The 21501-nt window shown below is 41.1% G+C and overlaps 1 protein-coding gene across 2 annotated transcripts in view; it reads left to right on the forward strand.

Moving 5' to 3' along the window:
* Positions 1 to 2071: 2071 nt before the first annotated feature.
* The window catches only part of SLC12A2 (solute carrier family 12 member 2), an 84926-nt gene continuing 65496 nt past the window's right edge, over positions 2072 to 21501 (forward strand). For both annotated transcript variants that reach the window (XM_007527850.3, XM_007527859.3), the window contains exons 1-3: positions 2072 to 2991; positions 19894 to 20013; positions 21404 to 21479. In XM_007527850.3, the coding sequence (XP_007527912.1) occupies positions 2215 to 2991; positions 19894 to 20013; positions 21404 to 21479 (973 nt within the window). In that variant the 5' untranslated portion in view covers positions 2072 to 2214. The remainder of the gene's footprint in view (positions 2992 to 19893; positions 20014 to 21403; positions 21480 to 21501) is intronic.

Genomic DNA, 21501 nt, shown 5'->3' on the forward strand with positions numbered 1-21501 from the left:
TCCAAAATTTGTGAGGGAGTCTAGACAAGAGGAAGAGGAAGGATACCAAATGACTGCTCCCCCATTGAGGTAGAGCTTTCTACCTTTTGCCTTCCATAGTGCACTCATGTGGTGCTGGGGCTTGGTAAGGTGTGTGCTCTCCCAGATGACCTCTCAATTCCAATTATATTTTTAAAAACCCCAGGGGGAAAGCATTGCAACTGGTGAAGCAGGGCTGCAGGTGCCTCTCTGTCTCCCCTACTCTCGATTTCTAGCTGTCTCTATCCGATAAATATAATAATTTTTTTTAAAGTGATGGAAGAAGCCATTCATCTTTTGCTTGTTGGTTTTGACACAGGTCTCTGGGTGGAATTCAAGTCAAAAATGAATTCTGTTGCGGAGAGTTGGGCGGTAGCGCAGCGGTTTAAGCGCACATGGCGCAAAGCGCAAGGATCGGCCTAAGGATCCCGGTTCGAGCCCCCATCTCCCCACAGGCGGTGAAGCAGGTCTGCAGGTGTCTGTCTTTCTCTCCCCCACTCTGTCATCCCCTCCTCTCTCCATGTCTCTCTGTCCTATCCAACAACGACATCAATAACTACAACAATAAAACAAGGACAACAAAAGGGAATAAAAAAAGAATGTGAAAAAATGAATTCTGTTGCTAAGAAACCTGCAGAAGCACTGTAGTATTTTATTTTATCCCTTCAGTAGGCCCGCACAGGCGAGAACTACCTTTGTTTTAATGGAAACAGTGGAAGTTTTGACAATTTCAATCACAGAGAAAACGTCCCGGTTGTGTTGGGTGATTGCTCTCAGCTTATTCTCTGGTGAGCGGCTCTGCTTCTAGGTCGCAGTGATTTGCAACTGACTGACACTGAGAACCTTCCCGAAAACAATACGGTGTGGCAACTATGCTCCCTGCTCACCTTCAAACGTCTGCGCTTTGAAAATAAAAGGTGTCCTGGGAGGCGGGGGACACGCCCACGCACTGCTGCGGGACGAGACTGAATCTCGGGTTATGCAAATGTGGCGCCACAGGGCCGCAGCCGCGCAGGCGGCTCTGAGGAAACCTGCTTCCCCGCAGGCGCAGGCCCCTGAGCGAGTGCGGGGCGTTGCCAGGAGCCGCAGCCTCCGCTAGGCCTCGCCATTGGACGCGCCTCACCCGCAGGCCGGAAGCGCCTGCGGGTCTGATCGGGAAGCTGCAGGTTATCACCCACAGGAGTGGAAACGACCGGCGACTCCAGCCTGGCCCTGGGTACCACGCGCCTGAGGGAGAAGCGGCCCTATCGCCCCGCAACATCTCGCGAGATCTCGCCAGCACACCCCAAGTCCTGCGAGTTCAGAACTTGAAAGAAAAAGAAAAAAAAAAAAGAGAGAGAAAGAATGAAAAAGAAACGAGCGGGCGAGAACCCCTGAAGCCCCACGGCGGCAGATGTCGCGGGAGCATCAGCTGTGGACGAGCGCCCCAGCGGGGGCCTGCCTGCCTGTCCTCAGGCTGCGCGCCATCCGCTGCCAGAGCTCCCACTCACTGACGTGCAGTCACAGTCCCAGCGGAGGAAAAAAAAAAAAAGGAGTGGGGTGGGGGTGGAGGTGGGGGGGCAGCTCTTCTTCTCCGTAGAGGGGGCGGAGGAAGGAGGTGGGAGGATGGGAGGAGAGCGACGGAAGAGGAGGTAGCGGCGCGGAGGTCTTCCTGGCCACGGCAGCGAGGCGGCAAGGCGGCGAGGCGGTTCGTCATCGCGCCTGCTCCGGGACCGCGGCGGTGCTGGTGTTGCCCGCGCCCGGCGGCACCGCCTGGCCAGACGCGATTTTTCCTCCCGCCGGCCGCTCTCGCGTGGGGTCGCGCAGGAGCCCGGGAGGCCCTAGGCGCACAGGGAGCGCCCGCCGCGCGCCACTGCGGGACCGAGGGTGGGCGGGCCGGAGGGGGCGGGGCGCCTGGGGCCCCGCCTCCCGCGTGCTGCCGCCGGAGCCGCCGCGGTCGCAGCCCAGCGGAGCCTTTAAACAGCGGGGCCCGCCCCGTGTCCGCTGCACTCGCGCGCTGACTCGGCTGCTGGCCGCGTTCGTGCCGGCCCGGGCTAGCGGCGGCGGCGGCGAGCGAGCGGGCGAGCGGGCGGCCGGCCGGGAGAGCGACTCCCTCCCACTGCGTTGCAACCGCGGCCACCACCGGCTAAGGGGGAGGAAAGCGCGGAACAAGCGACGTCTGCCAGGCTGTCCGGGTCCGTCGGGGGTCAAGCAGTGATGGAGCCGGGGCCCACGGCGCCCTCCTCCGGCGCTCCGAGGGTGGCCGGTGTCGGAGAGACGCCGCCAGCTGCCGCCGCCTTTGCAGCTGCTGGAGTAGACCTGCCCGGCACCGCCGTGCTCTCGGTGCCGGATGATGCTGCGGCCACGAGCCGCGGCGGCGGCGGCGGCGGCGGAGGAGGAGGAGGGGTCCGCGGTGAGGGCGCCGCGGCAGCCGGGGACGGACAGGGCAGACCCCTGGGGCCCACCCCGAGCCAGAGCCGCTTCCAGGTGGACGTGGTGTCGGAGAATGCCGGGCGGGCGGCGGCGGCCGCCGCGGCGGCGGCAGCCGCGGCTGCAGCGGCCGGTTCTGAAGCTGGGGGCAAGGAGACCCCGGCGGACGGGAAACCCAGAGGCGATGGCGGGCCGGCCAAGGGCAGCGAGGAAGCCAAGGGCCGCTTTCGCGTGAACTTCGTGGACCCGGCCGCCTCGTCGTCGGCCGATGAGAGCCTGTCCGAGGCGGCGGGGGTCGGGGGTGAGGGGCCCAACGTGAGCTTTCAGAACGGCGGGGACACGGTGCTGAGCGAGGGCAGCAGCCTGCACTCGGGCGGCGGTGGCGGCGGGCACCCCCCGCACCATTACTACGACACGCACACCAACACCTACTACCTGCGCACCTTCGGCCACAACACCATGGACGCCGTGCCCAGGATCGACCACTACCGGCACACGGTAGCACAGCTGGGCGAAAAGCTGCTCCGGCCCAGCCTGGCCGAGCTCCACGACGAGCTAGAAAAGGTGAGGTTTCCCGGCCCTCCGGCCCAGCCCTCCACCCCCGCCTCCTCCCCACCCACCCGGGTCCGCGCCCACGGGCTGGGCTGGACGTGGCCTCCGGGACTCCGCGGGGGAGGTGGCGGCGAGGGAAACGCACGGCTTGCTGGCATCTCTGCACCTGGCTGTCAGTGGTTGGAGTCGCAGAGGAATGTAACTTAATCTAGAAAAGTTTGTGGCGCGTGAGGCTACTGAACGTGATCCTGGAGAGGGTGCCTCTAATGTCCTGCCCCATGAGGTTAAAATAATCTCCTGTACCCTTTGCTGGCTCACCCTTATTGAATCTGTGACCCGCCCTCCGAATGACAGCTGGGCTTGTGGTCCCCTGGATGCTCTAGGTGGTGGAGACCTCTCTGTCTCTCAGGACAGAATGGAGAGGGAGGGAACACCTACCATCTGTGCCTTTTCTTTTTGTCTTTTGTCTTTTTTTCCTTCGAAAGATTGTATTGCACGACTTAAGGACACCATTAGGGCTCCCAAGAGTGGTTACGTTAGTGTTTGGAGGGGCAAACCTTATCGGAGTGTATTTGGGTTCTATGAATTATTAAAGCCCAATGCCCACATTCTTGAATATGCAGAGGAAAATGGAAATTGTGGGACACACTTTACTGATAATATAACTCCGAATTTTTTAAATATAGATCTTTTGAGAAAGGACTATGTAACAAGTGACAGAAGGGTGTGTTGCAGGTTTTGGAAAAAGAGAAAGAAACATTTTTTCCCTTAGGGAGGATGTCCTATAAGACTATCTGGGGTCACTTAATGAGCAGAAAACCATTCCTGTAAACTCTGTTGATGCCTGTACTTCTATATTTATGACCAGTTAATACCTTTATTTCTTCAGGATTCAAAGTCGTTAGTGATACTATTTTTATTATCTTTTTATTTTATAGAGACAGCCAGAAAGCGATAGGAAGGGAGATATAGAAAGACACCTGCAGCCTTGCTTCACCACCTGTGCAGGTGGGGGACTGGGCACTTTAGCCCAGGTCCTTGTGCATTGTAACTTGCACTTAACCAGATGCGCCACCACCCGGCCCCATTTAATTTTTTTTATTACCTTTTAATTTTTATATTGATATTTTTAACTGAAAGAACAAAAGCTCTAAAAGACAAACTACACTAACTTGTTTATTTTAATTTTTTATTATCTTTATTTATTTGATAGAGATAGAAATCAGGAGGGAAGGGAAAGATAGGGAGAGAGACACCTGCAGCCCTGCTTCACCACTTGGAAAGCTTTCTGCCTGCAGGTGGAGACCAGGGCTCATCCAGGTGCACCACCACCCAGCCCCCTGAACACTACACTGACTTGTTACTGTAAAGGAACTATATTGTTTTTCTTTTCCTTTACTTCCCTTTGTCATCCAGCACTTTTTTTTTTTTTTTGTCTTAAAATTTAACTTTATGGTTAAATATCTGTGGCGCATCTTGCTGTGCTATACAGCTGATCTAGGGCTAGGACTCATGCCATTTATCAAGTATCACAAATAATTATTGAGAGGAGTTTGTTAGATATTGGCTACTTGTCCGTGATGCTATGAGATGATGACATATTTACAAAACAGACACCGATTCTATCATGGCATAAATTGGTCAAATAGTTGGAAAAATAACAGTTTAAAACTGGTTTTGGGGGACCGGTTGGTAGCCCAGCAGGTTAAGCGTACATGGCAGAAGCACAGGGACCAGCATAAGGATCCCAGTTCCAGTCCACGGTTCCTCACCTGCAGGGGGGGTCGCTTCATAAGCATTGAAGCAGTTCGGCAGGTGTCTGTCTTCCTCTCCCCGTCTCCTCGCCTCTCTCCATTTCTCTATTCCTGTCCAATAGTAACAACAACAGCAACAATGAAATACAAGGGCAACAAAAATAGAAAATGGCCTCCAGGAGCAGTGGATTCCTAGTGCAGGAAACAAGCCCCAGCAATAACCCTGGAAGCAAAAAAAAAAAAAAAAGCTCCCCCCCCCCAATTCCATGAACGAGAAGTATTAAGATGCTAGTGAAAGAGTCAGGTGATAGCTCACATAGTAGATTGCACCACATGCGAGGAGCTGACTCTGGTCGAATTGCTTCAGCACCCTATACATACACACCCCCAATGAGATGCTAATGAAGATATAATATGGCTTGATTCTAATTGGGAGTTTTATAAAGGTCTTTAAGAAGTGTGACATTGAATGCGAGGCCTGATTGATAAGTTGATGATAGGGCAGAAAAGTATTTAAAAACTGAAAGGCACAAAACACCTGAAGGTAAGGGGGTAAGGAAGGTGGAAAAGAGTAGTATGCCCAAAGAATCTAGAAGTGGCTTATATAGATTTTACTACAAACGTAGTAGACGCTACTTAAGGATTTTCTGTGAAGAAACATGTTTTAACATCTCTGGCTGCTGGTTGTATATTGAACTCACAGTGGCATGAATAGAATCAGGGAGACCTAAGTTATTACTGTGGTATATGTTAAATATCTACTTTTTAAAACAAAAAAAAAAATATTAGAGAACCAGAGCATCACTTTGGCACTTGGAATACCTAGGGTCATACTCAAGACCTCATGTTGGAGAGCGTAATGCTTTATCCACTGTGCCACCTTAACTGATTTTTTAACTGCATGTTTCCTATATGCTTAGAAACTATATATAATAATATGCTAATTAAACTGGTTCTATGCTGAAGTGAAATGAATACCAACTTAGTTACTGAAATACTTCTTGTTCACCAATGGCAGCTCTATTTTAAGTGCTCAAAACCTAACAATGGACAGACATAATGCAATCAGGGAGCTTTCATTGTGTAGTGATAGGAGATAGCCAAGAAGGATCCAATGTAACTTCTGTGAAGAAGATTGATAGAAGGTGGGTAATTGTGAAGAGTAGGGATCTTGCCATTCAAGTACCTGAGTGAGGGGAAAGACATTGTAGGCAGAGGAACTTGGAATCCCAGGACCCTGAGATGAGAGTATGGTTCATCTGATCAAGAAACAAGAAAGTCAGTAGGATTGAAATGACAAGGCATAAAGTGGAGGTTAACAAACTAGGAAGCCTTTTAGATGACAGCAACAACTTAGGATGAATGTGTGTTGTGGAGGACCATGGAGAGTTTTGAGCATAGGCTTGACATATCACATAAATATTTAAAATGCCATTCTGCTGTGTGAAAAAAATATACTGTCACAAGGTTAAGAGTGGAAGTTTGGAGATCTACTACAAGTCTCTTGCACTGGTTTAATTAAGATGGTGATAACTTTTACTAAGGTGTTTGCTTTGAGAGGTGTTCAGGTGCTGGAAATGTTCAAAGGTAGAATTGTTGGGATTTGCTGGTGGTTTGGATAAGAAGCATATAGAAAGATTCATGCCAGGATTTCCCTGTTTAGAATGTTGTTGATAATTATGAAATTGGAAAAGATTGGGAAGAGCAATTTTGGAATATGGGCTGGGTTTTGTTTTACAGATTGGTTCCACAGTGGGTATAAACACTTGTAAAATTGTTGCTGCTGGCTTATGAAACAATTGAACTTAAGACAACAGGTTTAATTTACGGCATAATAGTGGGCTCTTACATTCTAGACTTCAGGTAAAGTAATTAAAACCAACAGTTTTTCAAATAGAATACAAAGGCTTGTGGAACTTGTATATTGATTCTCCAGAGTGGAAGCAAAGTGAAGCTAAACAGCAGTAGTATTTGGTACATCAAATTATTTAAGTTAAAAACATACAATAGGGGAGTTGCGCAGTAGCGCAGCGGGTTAAGCACATATGGTGCAAAGCACAAGGACCAGCATAAGGATCCTGGTTCGAGCCCTAGGCTCCCCACCTGCAAGGGAGTGGCTTTACAGGCTGTGAAGCAGGTCTGCAAGTGTCTGTCTTTCCTCCTCTCTGTCTTCCCCTCCTCTCACCATTTCTCTCTGTCCTATCCAACGATAACACCAATAACAACAATAATAACTGCAACAATAAAAAGCAAGGGCAACAAAAAAGGGAATAAATAAATAAACATACAATAGTTTTCCATATAGAATACCAAAGTTATCATCTGCCAGTGCTTTTATTGTTCTTCCATTATTTAATACATCCTAATAAACTGTATAAGATGCATTGGATCGACCTTCTCGTGGTGCATCCTGTGAGTACCCATTTATTGGGGAAACTGACGATCCTTCCTAGCCGACTGAATCCACATGGATCCCAGTCACTTTCAAAACCAGCAACAAGCAGACATCAGGCTCAACCTGATGCTGTTGACTGGCTACGGAAGAAGGGCAAACGCTAGAAGAAGTGCTATCTTAAAGCTATTATGAAAAACAGCTGATAAAGAACTTGAGGTTTCCTTATTAGAAGGGGAAATCTAGAAAGCAAAATATAGCTTAATGGAATGTTGTCTCTCTATAAGATTTGACTATACTTTGGGTTCAGAAATTTCTCTTTAAATTTCCACTATCTTTTTTCTGAGCATTTACAAGTTACATGTTTAGTTAAGAATTCAACTTTTGGGATGGTTTGTTGGTTGGTATGAACTAGTTCCTTCGATAGCGTAGCTTCCAACAGTTTGAATCCTCATACCGTTTTTTAAAACTTTCTCACAAATAGGTAACTTGGTAGGAAAGGCTTGAGTAATTAATTGAGTGGAGGAAGACTTAAGGACTTACGGGAACCCTGGCCATCTGTAAACCAGAAAGGAGTGGAAAGGGAATGTGTTCCTTCCTCCCTCCCCTTTCTCCCTCTCTCTCTATCTCCCTCTCACCCACCTACCCATCCACATTCCTTCCTTCCTAAAAAATTTTTATTGGGGGGGATTAATGGTTTCCAGTAAATACAGTTGTTGGTACATATGTAAAATCTCTCAGTTTTCTGCAAAACACTCATCCCTAGCCTAGGTCTTCTCCACCATCAGGAACCAGGACCTAAATGCTTGTCCCCCCAGCCCTTCCACTCCGAGTCCTTTACTTTGGTTCTGTACCTTATGCTTCTCCTCCCTACCCCCCCTACCCCCTGCCTTTTCCCCTTTCCCCTTTCCTTTCCTTTTTTGTTCTAACTGTGGATTCACTAGGGCTTCACATCGGCATGATTCCACCACTGCCAGTGAATTATTTCTGGGTTGTTTTTTTTCTTTCAGATGGGGGGGGGGGTAGGGGAGAGATACCATGTCATTATTCTACTGCTCATAAAGCTTCCCCTTTGCAAGGTGCTCCTATGTCATATCTGGGGGCTCAAGCTGCACTCCTTGGAAGGTGAGCTATCTCCCCGCACCTCAGTTTTCTTGAAAAACTGTAAATATTTCAGATGGGGAAAAAAGAGAGAAAGATTGGCAAAAGGAGATGTAATTTCAGTTGTAAGATAAGTAAGATCTGAGAAGCTAATATAGAACATTAAATATTCTCACTAACAAAAAAAGATAAATGTGTAAGGTGATAATGGTCAATAGCTCTGCAGGGGTGGGAGACTATTCCCAACACACGAGTCATTCTGTTGTACATTTTGAATACCTTATAATTTTATCTGGCATTTACACCTCTGATCCCATAATTGATCTTTTAAAATTACTATAAAAGGAGCTCAGTGATAATTCACCTGGTACAGTGCACATCCTACTGTGTGCAGGGCCCTGAGTTCACATCCTAGCACCACATGGGGGCATCATGTGTGGCAATAAGGAGGCTCATGGATGATGGAATAGAGTTGTGGTGTTTCTACCTTCCTATATCTCCTTCCCTCTACATCTCTCCTCATCTCCCTGTCTCTAAAGGAAAGATTGAAAATCACCATGTGCATCGTGCATGTGCAACATCCTGGGTCCATGCCTCTGCATCACAAAACAATAAAACTAATATCAGAATGCCACTGAGCCATGCATCATAAGACCTAGATCTCCAAATCACAGTAAGCCTTCATCCTTTCCAGCAGTTCTAGGAAGCAATTTTTATATTGTCACAGAAAAATGGCAGGACAACAGCATTTGATGTTTTTTTTTTTTTTTTCTTCTTGGTTTCTGGAAGACCAACTTTCTTAATTTTTCTTCTCTGTTACAGTTTTTCTTTTTTTGGGGGGGGGTCTGATGTCTTGCAGTTTCATCTCAAGTCTTCCTATTTCCATGCTTTATTCTGTCTTTTCTTTGTCTTCTGTCATCTTCTTTTTCTGTATCTTCTATAGACTAGTCACTCCTAATATTTTGACTCTTGCCCACACTGTTTTTCTGAAATCTGGGAATCCACTACTTGATTATTTTTTGCTTCATGTTTCAAAAGCACACTAGAACGATAAATTTATACTTCCCTCAACTCCAAAACAAGACAGTTGAAGCCATCTTTAGTGTTTCCCGTGTCTGTGTCTCTGTGAATAACACTTACTCATATTACACAGGTAAGACATTTATGGGAGTCCTTGACACCGCCACATTTTCTCACTTCCAGTTTATCAAGTTTTGAGGTTTTTTTTTTTTTTTTTAATGATTTATTTTACTTTGTGAAAAAGGCCAGAACAGTACTCAGCTTTGGTTTATTGTGACAAGGGTTAGGCTTAGGGCCTCCAGGGCTCAGCCACAAATTCTAGTGCATATTAACTGCTATACCACCTCCTTGGCTGTTACTAAAATGTATCACCCTTTATCTTTTTCCTTATTCCTTTTTTTCTTTCATTTTCTTCTACATTATGTAGTCACCATTATTTTAAAAATTTAAACAGTGAAATTTTCTTCTGAATTGACAAAGCAAACCTTCTCAAATAAAAGTGTCTGGAACATACTTGATCCCATTGAAGTGTGTATTGAGTCAGTGGAATCTATCTTGCTTAATTTAAGAATTGAGACGAGTCGTCAGTTGGATAGACCTGCAGGTATTTCTGTTACATCCCTATATTGGTCTTCAAATTAAACTTTGAGAAGATAGGTTTTCAGAGTACTAGTCTTATTTTGCAAGATTGTGGTTGCAATGCTACATAACAATTGGCCAGGTTGGGTCTTTTTGAAATAGGTTTTCATTCTCCTTGTCCTTTTTGATCAGGCCAATGATGCGTAAATTCCTAGATGAATTCTCTTATATATATGTACTTTAAAATGTACCCATGTCATTTTATAATATTGTAAATCATAATTAAGTCATGCCCAAAAAAAAAAAAAAGGCCTTGGTGCTTGGTGATTCTTGGGGTTTGAGAACTAGGGTCCTACATGATATTAAGATTCCTAACACTTTGTTATTTTTATGTTGCACAGTACATAGTTATTTTCTTTAATGTGATGATTCTCAACTTTGAAATTCCCTTATATAGAAGATCTGGCTTTATTTATTTATTATTATCATCATTTTGTCATCTCTGGGGTTTAACCATCCAAACTGATTGTTTTTAGGAGGGGGAATACCAAAGCACCTGAGTTTCTTCTAGTGCAGTGGGGACTAAAATCAAACCTAGGCTATACAGATGGCAAATGCAGGCACACTGTCCAGGAGAGCTATTTAGTAGGCTGAGCAAGATCTGGCATTAGATAACTGTATACTGAATTGGAGTAAATTACCACTATTCACTAGCCTGCTGTGTTTCATGACCTCTTTGTAGTCTGAAAATAATAACCTTTCAAACTAGTCTTTTAAAGACACACTTTTACAGATATACTTTTCCGACTCTCATAACTAATAACTTTTAAGGTATGAGTTTTCTAACAATTTTAAAGTGTTATTAAGCTGTTAGCTTGTTGACTTCTGCAAGTGCATTTTGTTGTAACTGTTGATAAGTTAGTAAAGAATATGATGGGCTGCCCAGAGCACTGAGTTCTTTGACTACAACCAACAATTTTGGCTTGGTTTATTATAAAATCACATGGTCAGGCCCTCCACTTTTATCTGTGGTACTTGAGTTTTGGGCTTTGCATTAATGCCACTGGATATTAATAGAGCATTGTTAGCCAGAGCAGATTGGATGTCTTAAAACAATACTTTGTTTTGAAAGAGGCGTCTGTGTGGGGAGCATTACTCTGAATACACCAATCACCGACAGCACGGATAGGAAATGCTGGTACCTTTGGGATGATATAATTGGCTAGCACTTGATAATTTTTTTTTTCAGAGTAAACCCAGCTATTTTGACATCTAAATGAAACATTTTTACTAGTCCTTACTTCAGAATTTTGTTTTTAGGATTTAAATGGCATTTTGGAGTGAACTTTTAACAGTTTTGAAATGTAATTTGGCACTTAGGTCAAAATAAGCTACTTTAAAGCAAATCTATAAATTCTTTTTTATGTTAACAGCTACATGAAATAAAGATTCCTCAGTACTCCAGCTAACAATATGAGTGACTCAATTTGCTTTAATTGAGTACAGGAGATCTGCTTTTATTCTCAGACCACGCTGTTTAACATTAATCCCTACTAGCTCTGCTATAAAAAGCATGACAGTTACTCCTGACAGAGAGGAATCATCATTTCTTAAGCAAAGTTTCAGTGTAAATTGCAAAATATTTTTAGTAGTATGGTCACTAGTCAGTAAAACTAGTTTCTTTGTAGTGTCCCCTGTTGGTTGGATGAAAGTGTGAGTGTGCAGAGTGACAGTGCCAATTTGTGTGTGCAGTTTATTTTCTTTTGTTCAGAGCTAATCTTAAACTCTGCCACTATCAAATTACAGAGTGCTCTGAAATAATCTATGTTGACGATGTTTTGCTTTTTATTTATTTATTTATTTTTGTTGTTCAATATCTAATTCTTTAAACTGAGGACACGGGAAGTTGCAATAAAATGTGTTTTTAATAATAATAAACATTTATTCTATTTTAGCCAGTTTATTACATATTTTCAGTCAAAGTGCAATTAGCATGCAATATCAGTTCCAGGTGTACAACATAATTAATGACTTGATATCAGTATTCACTGTGATCCCTACAGTAAATTATCATTTGTTATCATACAAAATTATAATATTAAGTTTATTTTTTTAATATTTTACCTATTTATTTTCCTTTTTTGTTGCCCTTGTTTTTATCATTGTTGTGGTTATTATTGTTGTTACTGATGTTGTTGTTGCCGGATATGACAGAGAGAAGTGGGGAAAGGAGAGGAAGACAGAGATGGGGAGAGAAAGATAGACACCTGCAGACCTGCTTCACTGCTTGTGAAGCGACCCCCCTGCAGGTGGGGAGCTGGGGGCTCAAACTGGGATCCTTATGCTGGTCCTCAAGTTTCACACCATGTGCGCTTAACCTGCTGTGCTATAGCCCGACCCCCAATATTTAATTTTCTTATACTTGGTACTTCTAAATTTACTCTTAATTCCCCACACCCCTTCTTTCACTCGATAGGACAGAAAAAAAAATAAGCAGGAACGAGGAGATTGGGAGAAAGAGAGACACCTATGGCACTACTTCACCATTCATAAAGTTTCCTCCCTGCAGGTGGGGATGAGGGCTTAACTAGTGGTCTTTGTACATTTTTGAGGAGTGGGGTGGGGTAATGATTTATAGTATAGATCTTGACACATAGTCCTTGTTATGTATAAAGATTTTATTTATTGGCATGAGAAAGAAGAGAACCAGAACATCACAAGCAAATGCCATGCCACACCACATTGGGGAACTATGGACCTCAGGCTCCCTGGAACACATGGCATGTTTAGTTTAACTGGAAGTTTGTATCTTTTGAGCACCTTCTCATCCCCACATCTTAACCTCTGGCAATTGCCACTCTACTTTCTATATCTGCGAAACTGACTTTTCTCTATTTTTTAATTTTCACAGATAGTGAGGTTTTGCAGTATTTATCTTTCTTTATCAGACTTATTTACATTGTATAGTGCCCTTCAGATCCATCCTTGTTGTCACAAGTGATAAGATTACATTTTTAAAGACATATTTATTAACATGAGTAAGAGAACCAGAGCATCATACTGGAACATGCAATTCAAGAGATCATTTGATCATTTGAAAACTTGTGAAATCATTCTCTCAAGTTCGACATCTCCAAAGCCACCAACATGTGTGTGTGTGTGTGTGTGTGTGCGCGCGCGTGCACACGGGCACAATTAAATACTTTTCTTCATGTGTATGTGCCATTCTTACTTTATCCATCATCTCTCCCTGGATACTTAATCTATTGTTTCCATGTCTTGACTTTTATAATCAATGGTATGGCAAAAAATAGAAGTGCATTTATCTTTTTAAATTAGTGTTTTTGATTTCTTTACTCAGAACTTGAGTCCCAAGAGTCCAATACTTTAGCCATAGAGTCACTTCCCAGCCTATTACATGCATTTTCTGAATCAGTATAATGTATTATATCCTTTATTTTGTTAGTGTAGTGGGTGTATCACGTTGATTTGTGGATATTGAGCTATTCTTACATTGTTGGAATAGACCACATTCAGTGAAGGTGTTTGGCTCTTTTAATGCACTGTCAAATTCAGTACTAGTACTTTGTGTTTTTTTTTTTTTTGGCATATGTTCATTCAGTGGTATTGGGTATAGTTTTCTTACGGTGTTCTTGTCTGACTTTGAGATCAAGGGAATGCTGGCAGACTCTTCTTTTTCCTTTTTATCAGTAGATGGAGACAGGATTGGGGGAGGGAGAAACACAAAAAGCTCCACTGATCATGATGCTTTTCCCGCACTGCATGGTGTTTCCAGGTGATGTTAGAGGGCTAGGACTGGGGTCCTTGGGCATGATAAAGTATACTTTACATAGTGAACTCTCTCCTGGACCCAGTTTGTAGCTTCTTGATTGCTCACATTTTTTTTTAAACCCTTTAAAGTTGTTTTGACATAAGACAGAAAAACGGCACAAATGCTAAATGCCTTATTTAATCAAGTAAAACCCTGCATGATTACCACCCAGATCAGGAATATTATTGTTATCCCAGAAGCCCTTTATGCACCCCTTTCTGATCCTCCAAGCCCATGTCACTGTTACCCTAACTTAATCATGATCATTTCTTTGAGTTTTGGTCTTAATTTTTTTAAGTGTGTGTGGTAACAAAGCACTGGTAACAAATTGCAAAAACTCTGTTTGAATAATTACTATCCATACCTCCTGAAAGGGCCTGGGTGTGCAGGTGGATCTTGGCCCCCTGGGGATAAAGAGGTTGTAATGATGACTCTTAAAAGGGGAGAAAGAACCCAGTGTGACCTACAAGTTGATTGAAAGTAGTTGCTACCCATAGAAATTCCTTGGCCTATCTTACTTATCATCACAACTACAGTCACCTCTTCATAAACTTCCAAAGTTAGGTAACACACACACAAGCAGTACACAGTCATCCTCAGATGGATTATGGCTGATAACTAGCAATTCTTTGTACTCATAAGCGGTCTACAGAACTTTCTATATTAATAATTCTACAGGGCAAAATGTATCATAGATATTATAGACTCATTTCCACAAAGCATAGAATATTTTTTCTGAAAATGCTGATGTTAAGGAAGAAACTACCTTGATTTTTGTAAGCTCTTTTTTTTCTAGTAGTCATCACGTAAAGATAAGTTTCGGTATTGTAAGTAGCATTTTCAGAATTGAAATAATCTTAAATATAAAAAGGTAACTTTAAACCAGTTTATTTTTTGATATTAAAACTAAGTTTAAGAGATACAAGCTTTGAGAAATCAATTTAAAATCTATTCACATTAGAAAGGCTTTTAATTATTAAGAATTCCTATCTTTTTGAGCAAATACTTTTTAAAGATGTGCTCATAGGAAGTTTTCATAATTAAAAACAACTAGCAAATAGACTGTTGGTCTTTTTCTTTGAAAGAAAGTTGCTATTTATGACACAATGACAATATCTGATTCCTTTGGTGTGAATTAGGATAGATAACGTAAGGAAATATCCAAGTGACAGCATCAGTATTTAGAGGGGAGATGATCTGGAAGTGAACATGAGCCATCACTTATGACATTAGATACAGAAGGTGTTTAAGGCTATGGTTCTGGTAATGACCATAGTAAGGGAATAGTGAGGAAAGAAAGATGAGTCTGGGACCAAGTTTTATAAAGACACTTACCATTTAGTTAGCAGATAGAAGATAGGAAAGTATATGGTGTTTCAAGAAATGTTTCAGGGAAAATGTGAATGCTCAGCAGCTATAAAAGTCTGGTGAAACAATAAAAAATGTACAGTAGATTTGGCAACAGAGAATTTTTCTGATGTCTTAATACTTAAGACAAATTATACATTGAAGAATGTGTTGTGGTATTTCAGCAAGTTTGGCTAGGCATTGAGAAGGATGCACCAAAAAGTTAACTAAGGTTGAAGGAGAAAAGACCAAGTTGAAGTTGAAATTTGAGTATATATAAGAGAGAAGTGTCCCAAGGAGGTGCAACAGTGGATAAAGTGATGGGCCCTCAAGTCTGAGGTCCTGAATTTAATCCCTGGGAATGGATGTGCCAGAGTCATGGCTCTGATTTCCCCTCCCCCTCTCCTTCCCTCTCTCCCTTTCTCCTCTTCTCCCTTTCCCTCTCCTTCTCCCTGTCATATATGCTCCTTTTCCCATTTTTTCTGTTTTCTCAAAAAAAATGGTCAACTCCTCATGTTTTATCTTTTAAGTTTCTCTTTTCATTCTGTGTCTATAGCTTCACCAGTTAGCTTTTTATTCCTGGCGTCTCTTAAATTCCAGTCATGAATTTTTAAGCTATCCAATAGAACCTTTTAACCGGCTCATGACTCCTCAAATTCAACATGTCTAATTGTTTACTTTTTCAGGTTGACATAATTTATTAGTTGTATTTCTTTCATTAGGAATCTTTTTAGTTACTGAGGATTTAACTATTGGAATCTTCTATTTCTTCCGCTGTTTTCTTTTTCTGAACCTCATCTCTAGTTCTCACCCTCATCTCTAGTTCCTGCTTGGTATACTCAAATTCACAGTGTTATTTTTAGAAAGATTATTTCCCCAAGTAAATCCAAATTAATTTGTTCCACCTCATTTAATATGGTATTGTCAATAAAAACACTTTATTATTTTTTACTTTTTACCCATTCTATAAAAAGCAGAAAATTTTGTGTACCATGTGTTAGCAATATTTATAGTTCACATCTTATATGGTAAATTTTACTATATGCTATTATATAATTTTGTTTGTGTGGACAAAATCGACATAATGGTGATTTTATTTAATTGTATTTGAAAAAAGTGTGGATTCTATTTTAGTCTTTAAGTTCAGGAAATTTATATAGTTAAAAAAACCAGTTTTATTTAAATCTTTTGATTAAAGTATAATGTTTATTTTAACTAGAATTGGATATCAGAGGTTAATAACATTTAAAAAAAAAGATTTAACAACAAGAGAAAAGAGAGGAGAAAATGAGAAGCATAACATCATACTGGCACAAGTAATGCCTGGTTTCAAACTCAGGACCCCATGCTTTAGAATCCACTGTGTCACCTTCTGGGATAAAGTAACAGATACTTTTAAAACAAACATTTAAAAGAACTATTGGAACAGAATAAGACAACAAGCTTTCCATTTATGTAGAACCATCTTTATTTATAAATAAGACTTTATACACCTGGAAAAGATCTTTGTTTTTTAATATAGTTCATTATATGGTGGAAACTTAGCATACTTACTGCTAGCCCTTCAACTTTGAAAATGGCATTTTGATAACACCCACAGCTAAAATGTTATGATGCCCACATGCCTTTGTGTTTTTGAAAAGGCACCCACATCAATACGTGAGCTTGGAAAAAGTATTCTATTAAACCTACTCTTTTTTATTTTATTTTATTATTTTTTATAGAAGCAGAGAGACAAGCAGAGAGCAAGAGAATGAAAGAGACCACAGCACAGAGCTTCCCTTTGCAGGTTGCAGTGGGGCTACACACACGGCAAAGTAGCATACTATCTAAGTGAGCTATTTTGCCAGCCCTAGTTTTTATTTATTTATTTAAAAAAGGAAACATTAACAAAACCGTAGGATAGGAGGAGTACAACTCCACACAATTCCCACCACCAGATCTCTATATCCCATCCCCTCCCCTGATAGCTTTCCCATTCTTTATCCCTCTGGAAGTATGAACCCAGGGTTATTGTGGGATACAGAAGGTGGAAGGTCTGGCTTCTGTAATTGCTTCCCCACTGAACATGGGTGTTGACTGGTTGATACATACTCCCAGTCTGCCTCTCTCTTTCCCTAGTAGGGTGGGTCTCTGGGGAAGCGGAGCTCTAGGACACATTGGTGGGGTTGTCTGTCCAGGGAAGTCTGGTCAGCATCATGCTGGCATCTGGAACCTGGTGGCAGAGAAGAGAGTTAACATACAAAGCCAAACAAATTGTTGAACAATCATGGACCTAAAGGCTGGAAGAGTGTTATAAATATAGTTGATAGTTTTGTGAAACCATTATAAGATAATTTAGTACTGGGAGATAGCTCACTGATAAAACAGCTTACCCTGTACCATGCTCTAGGAACCAGAGTCCAGCTCCTACCTATGTGGAAGCATTGTGCATAGAAGGTTCTGTGGTGTCTCTTCTTCAAGTAAAAGAAAAAGAGTTCATTGTAGAGTTCATTGGGAGCAGTGGAATCACACAGGCATGGCAGTTCAGAGCACCAGGAAGGTGGGGGGGGGTTAGGGTTATAATTTTTCTTAGTATTTGTTTTATAAATTGTGAACTATTAAAAGTGGCTAACATTAAAGTTTTTTTTTCAGCTTTTATATAATCTGTGTTACATCAGTAAAGTTTAAAATTGCAAATTTAATTGGTTGAGAATTTGATTATTTGATTACTTAGCATCATTAAATAATTTAGGCAAATAAGTTTCAAAAATTAAATACATACAAAATTAAATACATTTTTCTTCTTTTATCAGAGTGTCACTCAACTTTGGCTGTTTATGGTGCTGGGCGTCAAACCTAGGTCCTTTGAGCTACTATCTCCTTTGCCCTTATCTAACTTTTTTTTTTTGAAAAGCCAGTGGTTCCCACATGTGCCATTTCACTTTTCCTGGGCTGCTTTTTGATTCAGATGAAAGAAAGAGAAAGAAAGGGAAAAAAGACACATCAGCACTTCTCCCAGTGCTATGGTACTCACATGTGGTACTTGTGTTTGAATCTGGGTCATGTACATGGCAAGGTCTATATCCTACCCTGTGAGTATCTCTCTGACCTGTTCCTAACTTTTCATAATGTTTTATCTATTACTTAAAAGTTAGCAGTATGAAGCGGGTATTGGTTTACTTAGTAGAGTATAACTATTATCATAAGCAGGGACCCAGGTTTAAGCCCCAGCATACCACCTGTAGGATGCAAAGCTTTATGAATGGCGAAGCAGTGCTGCAGGTGTCTCCATCTCTTCCTGTCTTTCTTAGAAAAAGAAAAAGACACCCTCCCCCACCCCACACACACACTGAGTAGTGGATTCATTGTGTAGGCACGGAGCCCCACCATTAACCCTATGCCAGTTAAAAAAAAAAAAAACTAGTAATAGTTAAATAAATGGTGATCTAAGAGCTGATCTAAATTTCTAGTACTTTGAAATAGTATCTAGGAACAAAGCATTAAATAGAATTACATGAGTAAACTTGTTGAACAAATATTAATCAAGGAAAAAGGAAGTTTAGATTGTTTTGTGTGAATTTTACTCTGTGAATAAAATGTAGCCTGGGATGTGACATGGTGGATAAAGCTTTGGACTCTAAGGCATGAAGTTCCAAGTCTAGTCCCTGACATCATATGTGCCAAGAGTGATGTCCTAGTCCTGCCTCTCCCATTAATAAAAAATATCTAAATTTTAAAAGAATAGAACTTAAGAGCTTTAGGGCATCTACATTTATTTTCAAGATTAAATGATAATTCAGTTAAGTCTTATATTTAAAGAGTGATTTTGTGACATTACCTAGTGTTGTGATATGGGTAGAAGAACTAGGATAGTATTATGTGCCTGATTCTGAAGCCAGAATATATGTCTCTTTCATCCTTTTTTCAAATGTATGCTTTATTATGGAAATGGTGATTTACAAGACAGTTGTCACTTGGGTACAATTTCTCATCCTTCTGTGATAGATGTCTGGCTAGCAATTTATGTCTCTGACCTTTCTTATCTTATTTTAGGCACTGGTACTGATTGGGAAATTTACCATGTGCCATGGCTGTATTAGGACAGAGTAAAAAAAGTTGAGAGCGACAGAGAAAACAAAGGTGATGGGGGGATGATAGGGAGTTAGTGGCTGGGCTGTGATGCACCTGGTTAAGTGATAGCATGCATAAGGATCCAGGTTCAAGCTCCTGCTCCCTACTTGCAGAGGGGAAGCTTCATGAGCAGCTATATCCACCCTATATCCACTCCCTTCTTTGACCTATCAAATAGAGAGAGAAAAGAATTAAAAAAAAAAAAAAAAAGGAAATAATGGCCGCCGAGAGTGGTGGATTTGTCCTGTAGACATTGAGCCCTATGATAACCCTGGTGGCAATAAAATGACTCAGACAAAATAAGACATGAAGCAGAAACCTAAGAAGGAGAAAGTAGTTGTAAAATCTGTTTGAATCTGATAAAAATTATAATGGAAAGAACGAGCACTGAGTGAATGCAGATAAGGATAAGTAAAGGAAGAGTTACAGATGAATGAATCTTGGTATTTACTGGAATCTTGTTGTCATAGATTGTAAAGGAAAAATGTTCAAGAGTTTTAAATTGTTAATGGTAAAATTTCAGGTGTAGAAAAGATGCCAGCTAGACAGTGTGAAACTTGGAATCTGAATTGACTGACCTGAAATTTATATTTTTAAAGATTTACATTAAAACTCAAAATTAATGCTTTTGTCCTATTATTTTGAGTTTTCAGGAAAATAAATACTCAGAAATTCTGATACTTGTACTTGGTGCTTTTAAGCGTGGCTAAACTTTAAGTTTTTAGCAAGTGATTTTAAATATTTTTAAGATGATTTACATTTCTTTTTATAACCAGGAGCCTTTTGAGGATGGCTTTGCAAATGGGGAAGAAAGTACTCCAACCAGAGATGCTGTGGTCACATACGCTGCGGAAAGTAAAGGAGTTGTGAAGTTCGGATGGATCAAGGGTGTATTAGTATGTACATACTGACTTACTTTGGGAATGACAGCGTTTTTCTATATGATATTTCTCTACTGTTCAATTTGGAAGAGAAATCTGGAAGACTAAATTAGTAACTTGTAGCTCTTTTAGTTAAGCATGTTAAATATAATAAAGGAAATACAAAGTATTTTGTTAATTGAATCAAACTTTATTACCTCTGAATTATATTTTACAAGCCTTTGAGAAGCCATTAAATTGGGAGCAGGCCAGCAAAGTAGTTCACCTGGATAGTGTCACCATCTGTGACTGATTTCAGCCTGACCCCCACTGCATTGGAGGAACCTTCACTGTTGTATTCCTTCTCTCTGTCTCTCTACCCAAAAAAGTTAGCTTAGAATGATGAATCAGTGGCAGTGACAAAACATAGAAGCATCAGAATCATGGAAGAATGAGCAGGAAATAGAGTTGAAATCAGCTTACTTCCTTTCCTGCTATTCCATCATCTTCTGAAGAGAAACGTATATTTCTGTTTTTCTTTGTGACAGAATCTAGCTAATGTTGATAGGAAAAACCACCTTTCATTCGAAAACACTTAGTTGGCATTGCATATAGGGAAGTAGAGGTAAAATCTCAGTTGCAATAGTTATTATTGGCTGACCAGTGGAATTACAGATCATTTTATTTGCCTGTTCTGGGTTTTAATATTTTAGAAGACTATATTCTTTGTCTAGGGAAATTGTCTTCAAAATGGTTTAAATCATTGAAAAATGGAAGCAATAAACAATTTGTACTGACAAGTATTACATATTACTAGTAGAAATGAAATCATGAGGATGCTATAAAAGAATAAACAAAAATTAAACTTGTTTGCATTGATATAGGAGACAAAAACCTTTTCAAAGGCTGAAATGTTAAAATATTCCTTGTACTTTTCTTGTCTAGTTGTTTCAACTTCAGATAATTGTTATGAGTGTGTATACACACAAAAGGGTTATATATTACATTAGACTCATTAGTATACAGTTAAAGTCTTAAGTTCTTTTTTTTAGTTCTTTTTTTTTTAATTTGCTTTTGTGGATTTTAAGAAAGTATTTTTTACTGGGTAGGAGCAGAGAGAAAACAACAGGGAAGGGGAAGATAGAAAGGGAAACAGACATAAGCACCACTGCTTCACTGCTTGCAGAGCTTTCCTGCTACAGGAAAATTAGGGACATAAACTAGGTTCTTATATAGTAACATGGACACTTAACTAGCTGCATCACTGCCCAGCCCCTAAGCTCACGTGAGATAAGAATTAGATTTAAAACCATTTTATTTATTTTTAAATGTATTTTACCTTTACCACTTTTTGTCTGGTTGAAGTTTTACTCCTATATTATATTTGGTCACATCATCTGCAACTTGATCACTTTTTCCTTACTAGGTACGTTGTATGCTAAACATTTGGGGTGTGATGCTCTTCATTAGATTGTCATGGATTGTAGGTCAAGCTGGAATAGGTAAGTGAAATTTCATATCCAT

Source organism: Erinaceus europaeus, chromosome 2, assembly GCF_950295315.1.
Source record: "Erinaceus europaeus chromosome 2, mEriEur2.1, whole genome shotgun sequence".
NCBI lineage: Eukaryota > Metazoa > Chordata > Mammalia > Eulipotyphla > Erinaceidae > Erinaceus > Erinaceus europaeus.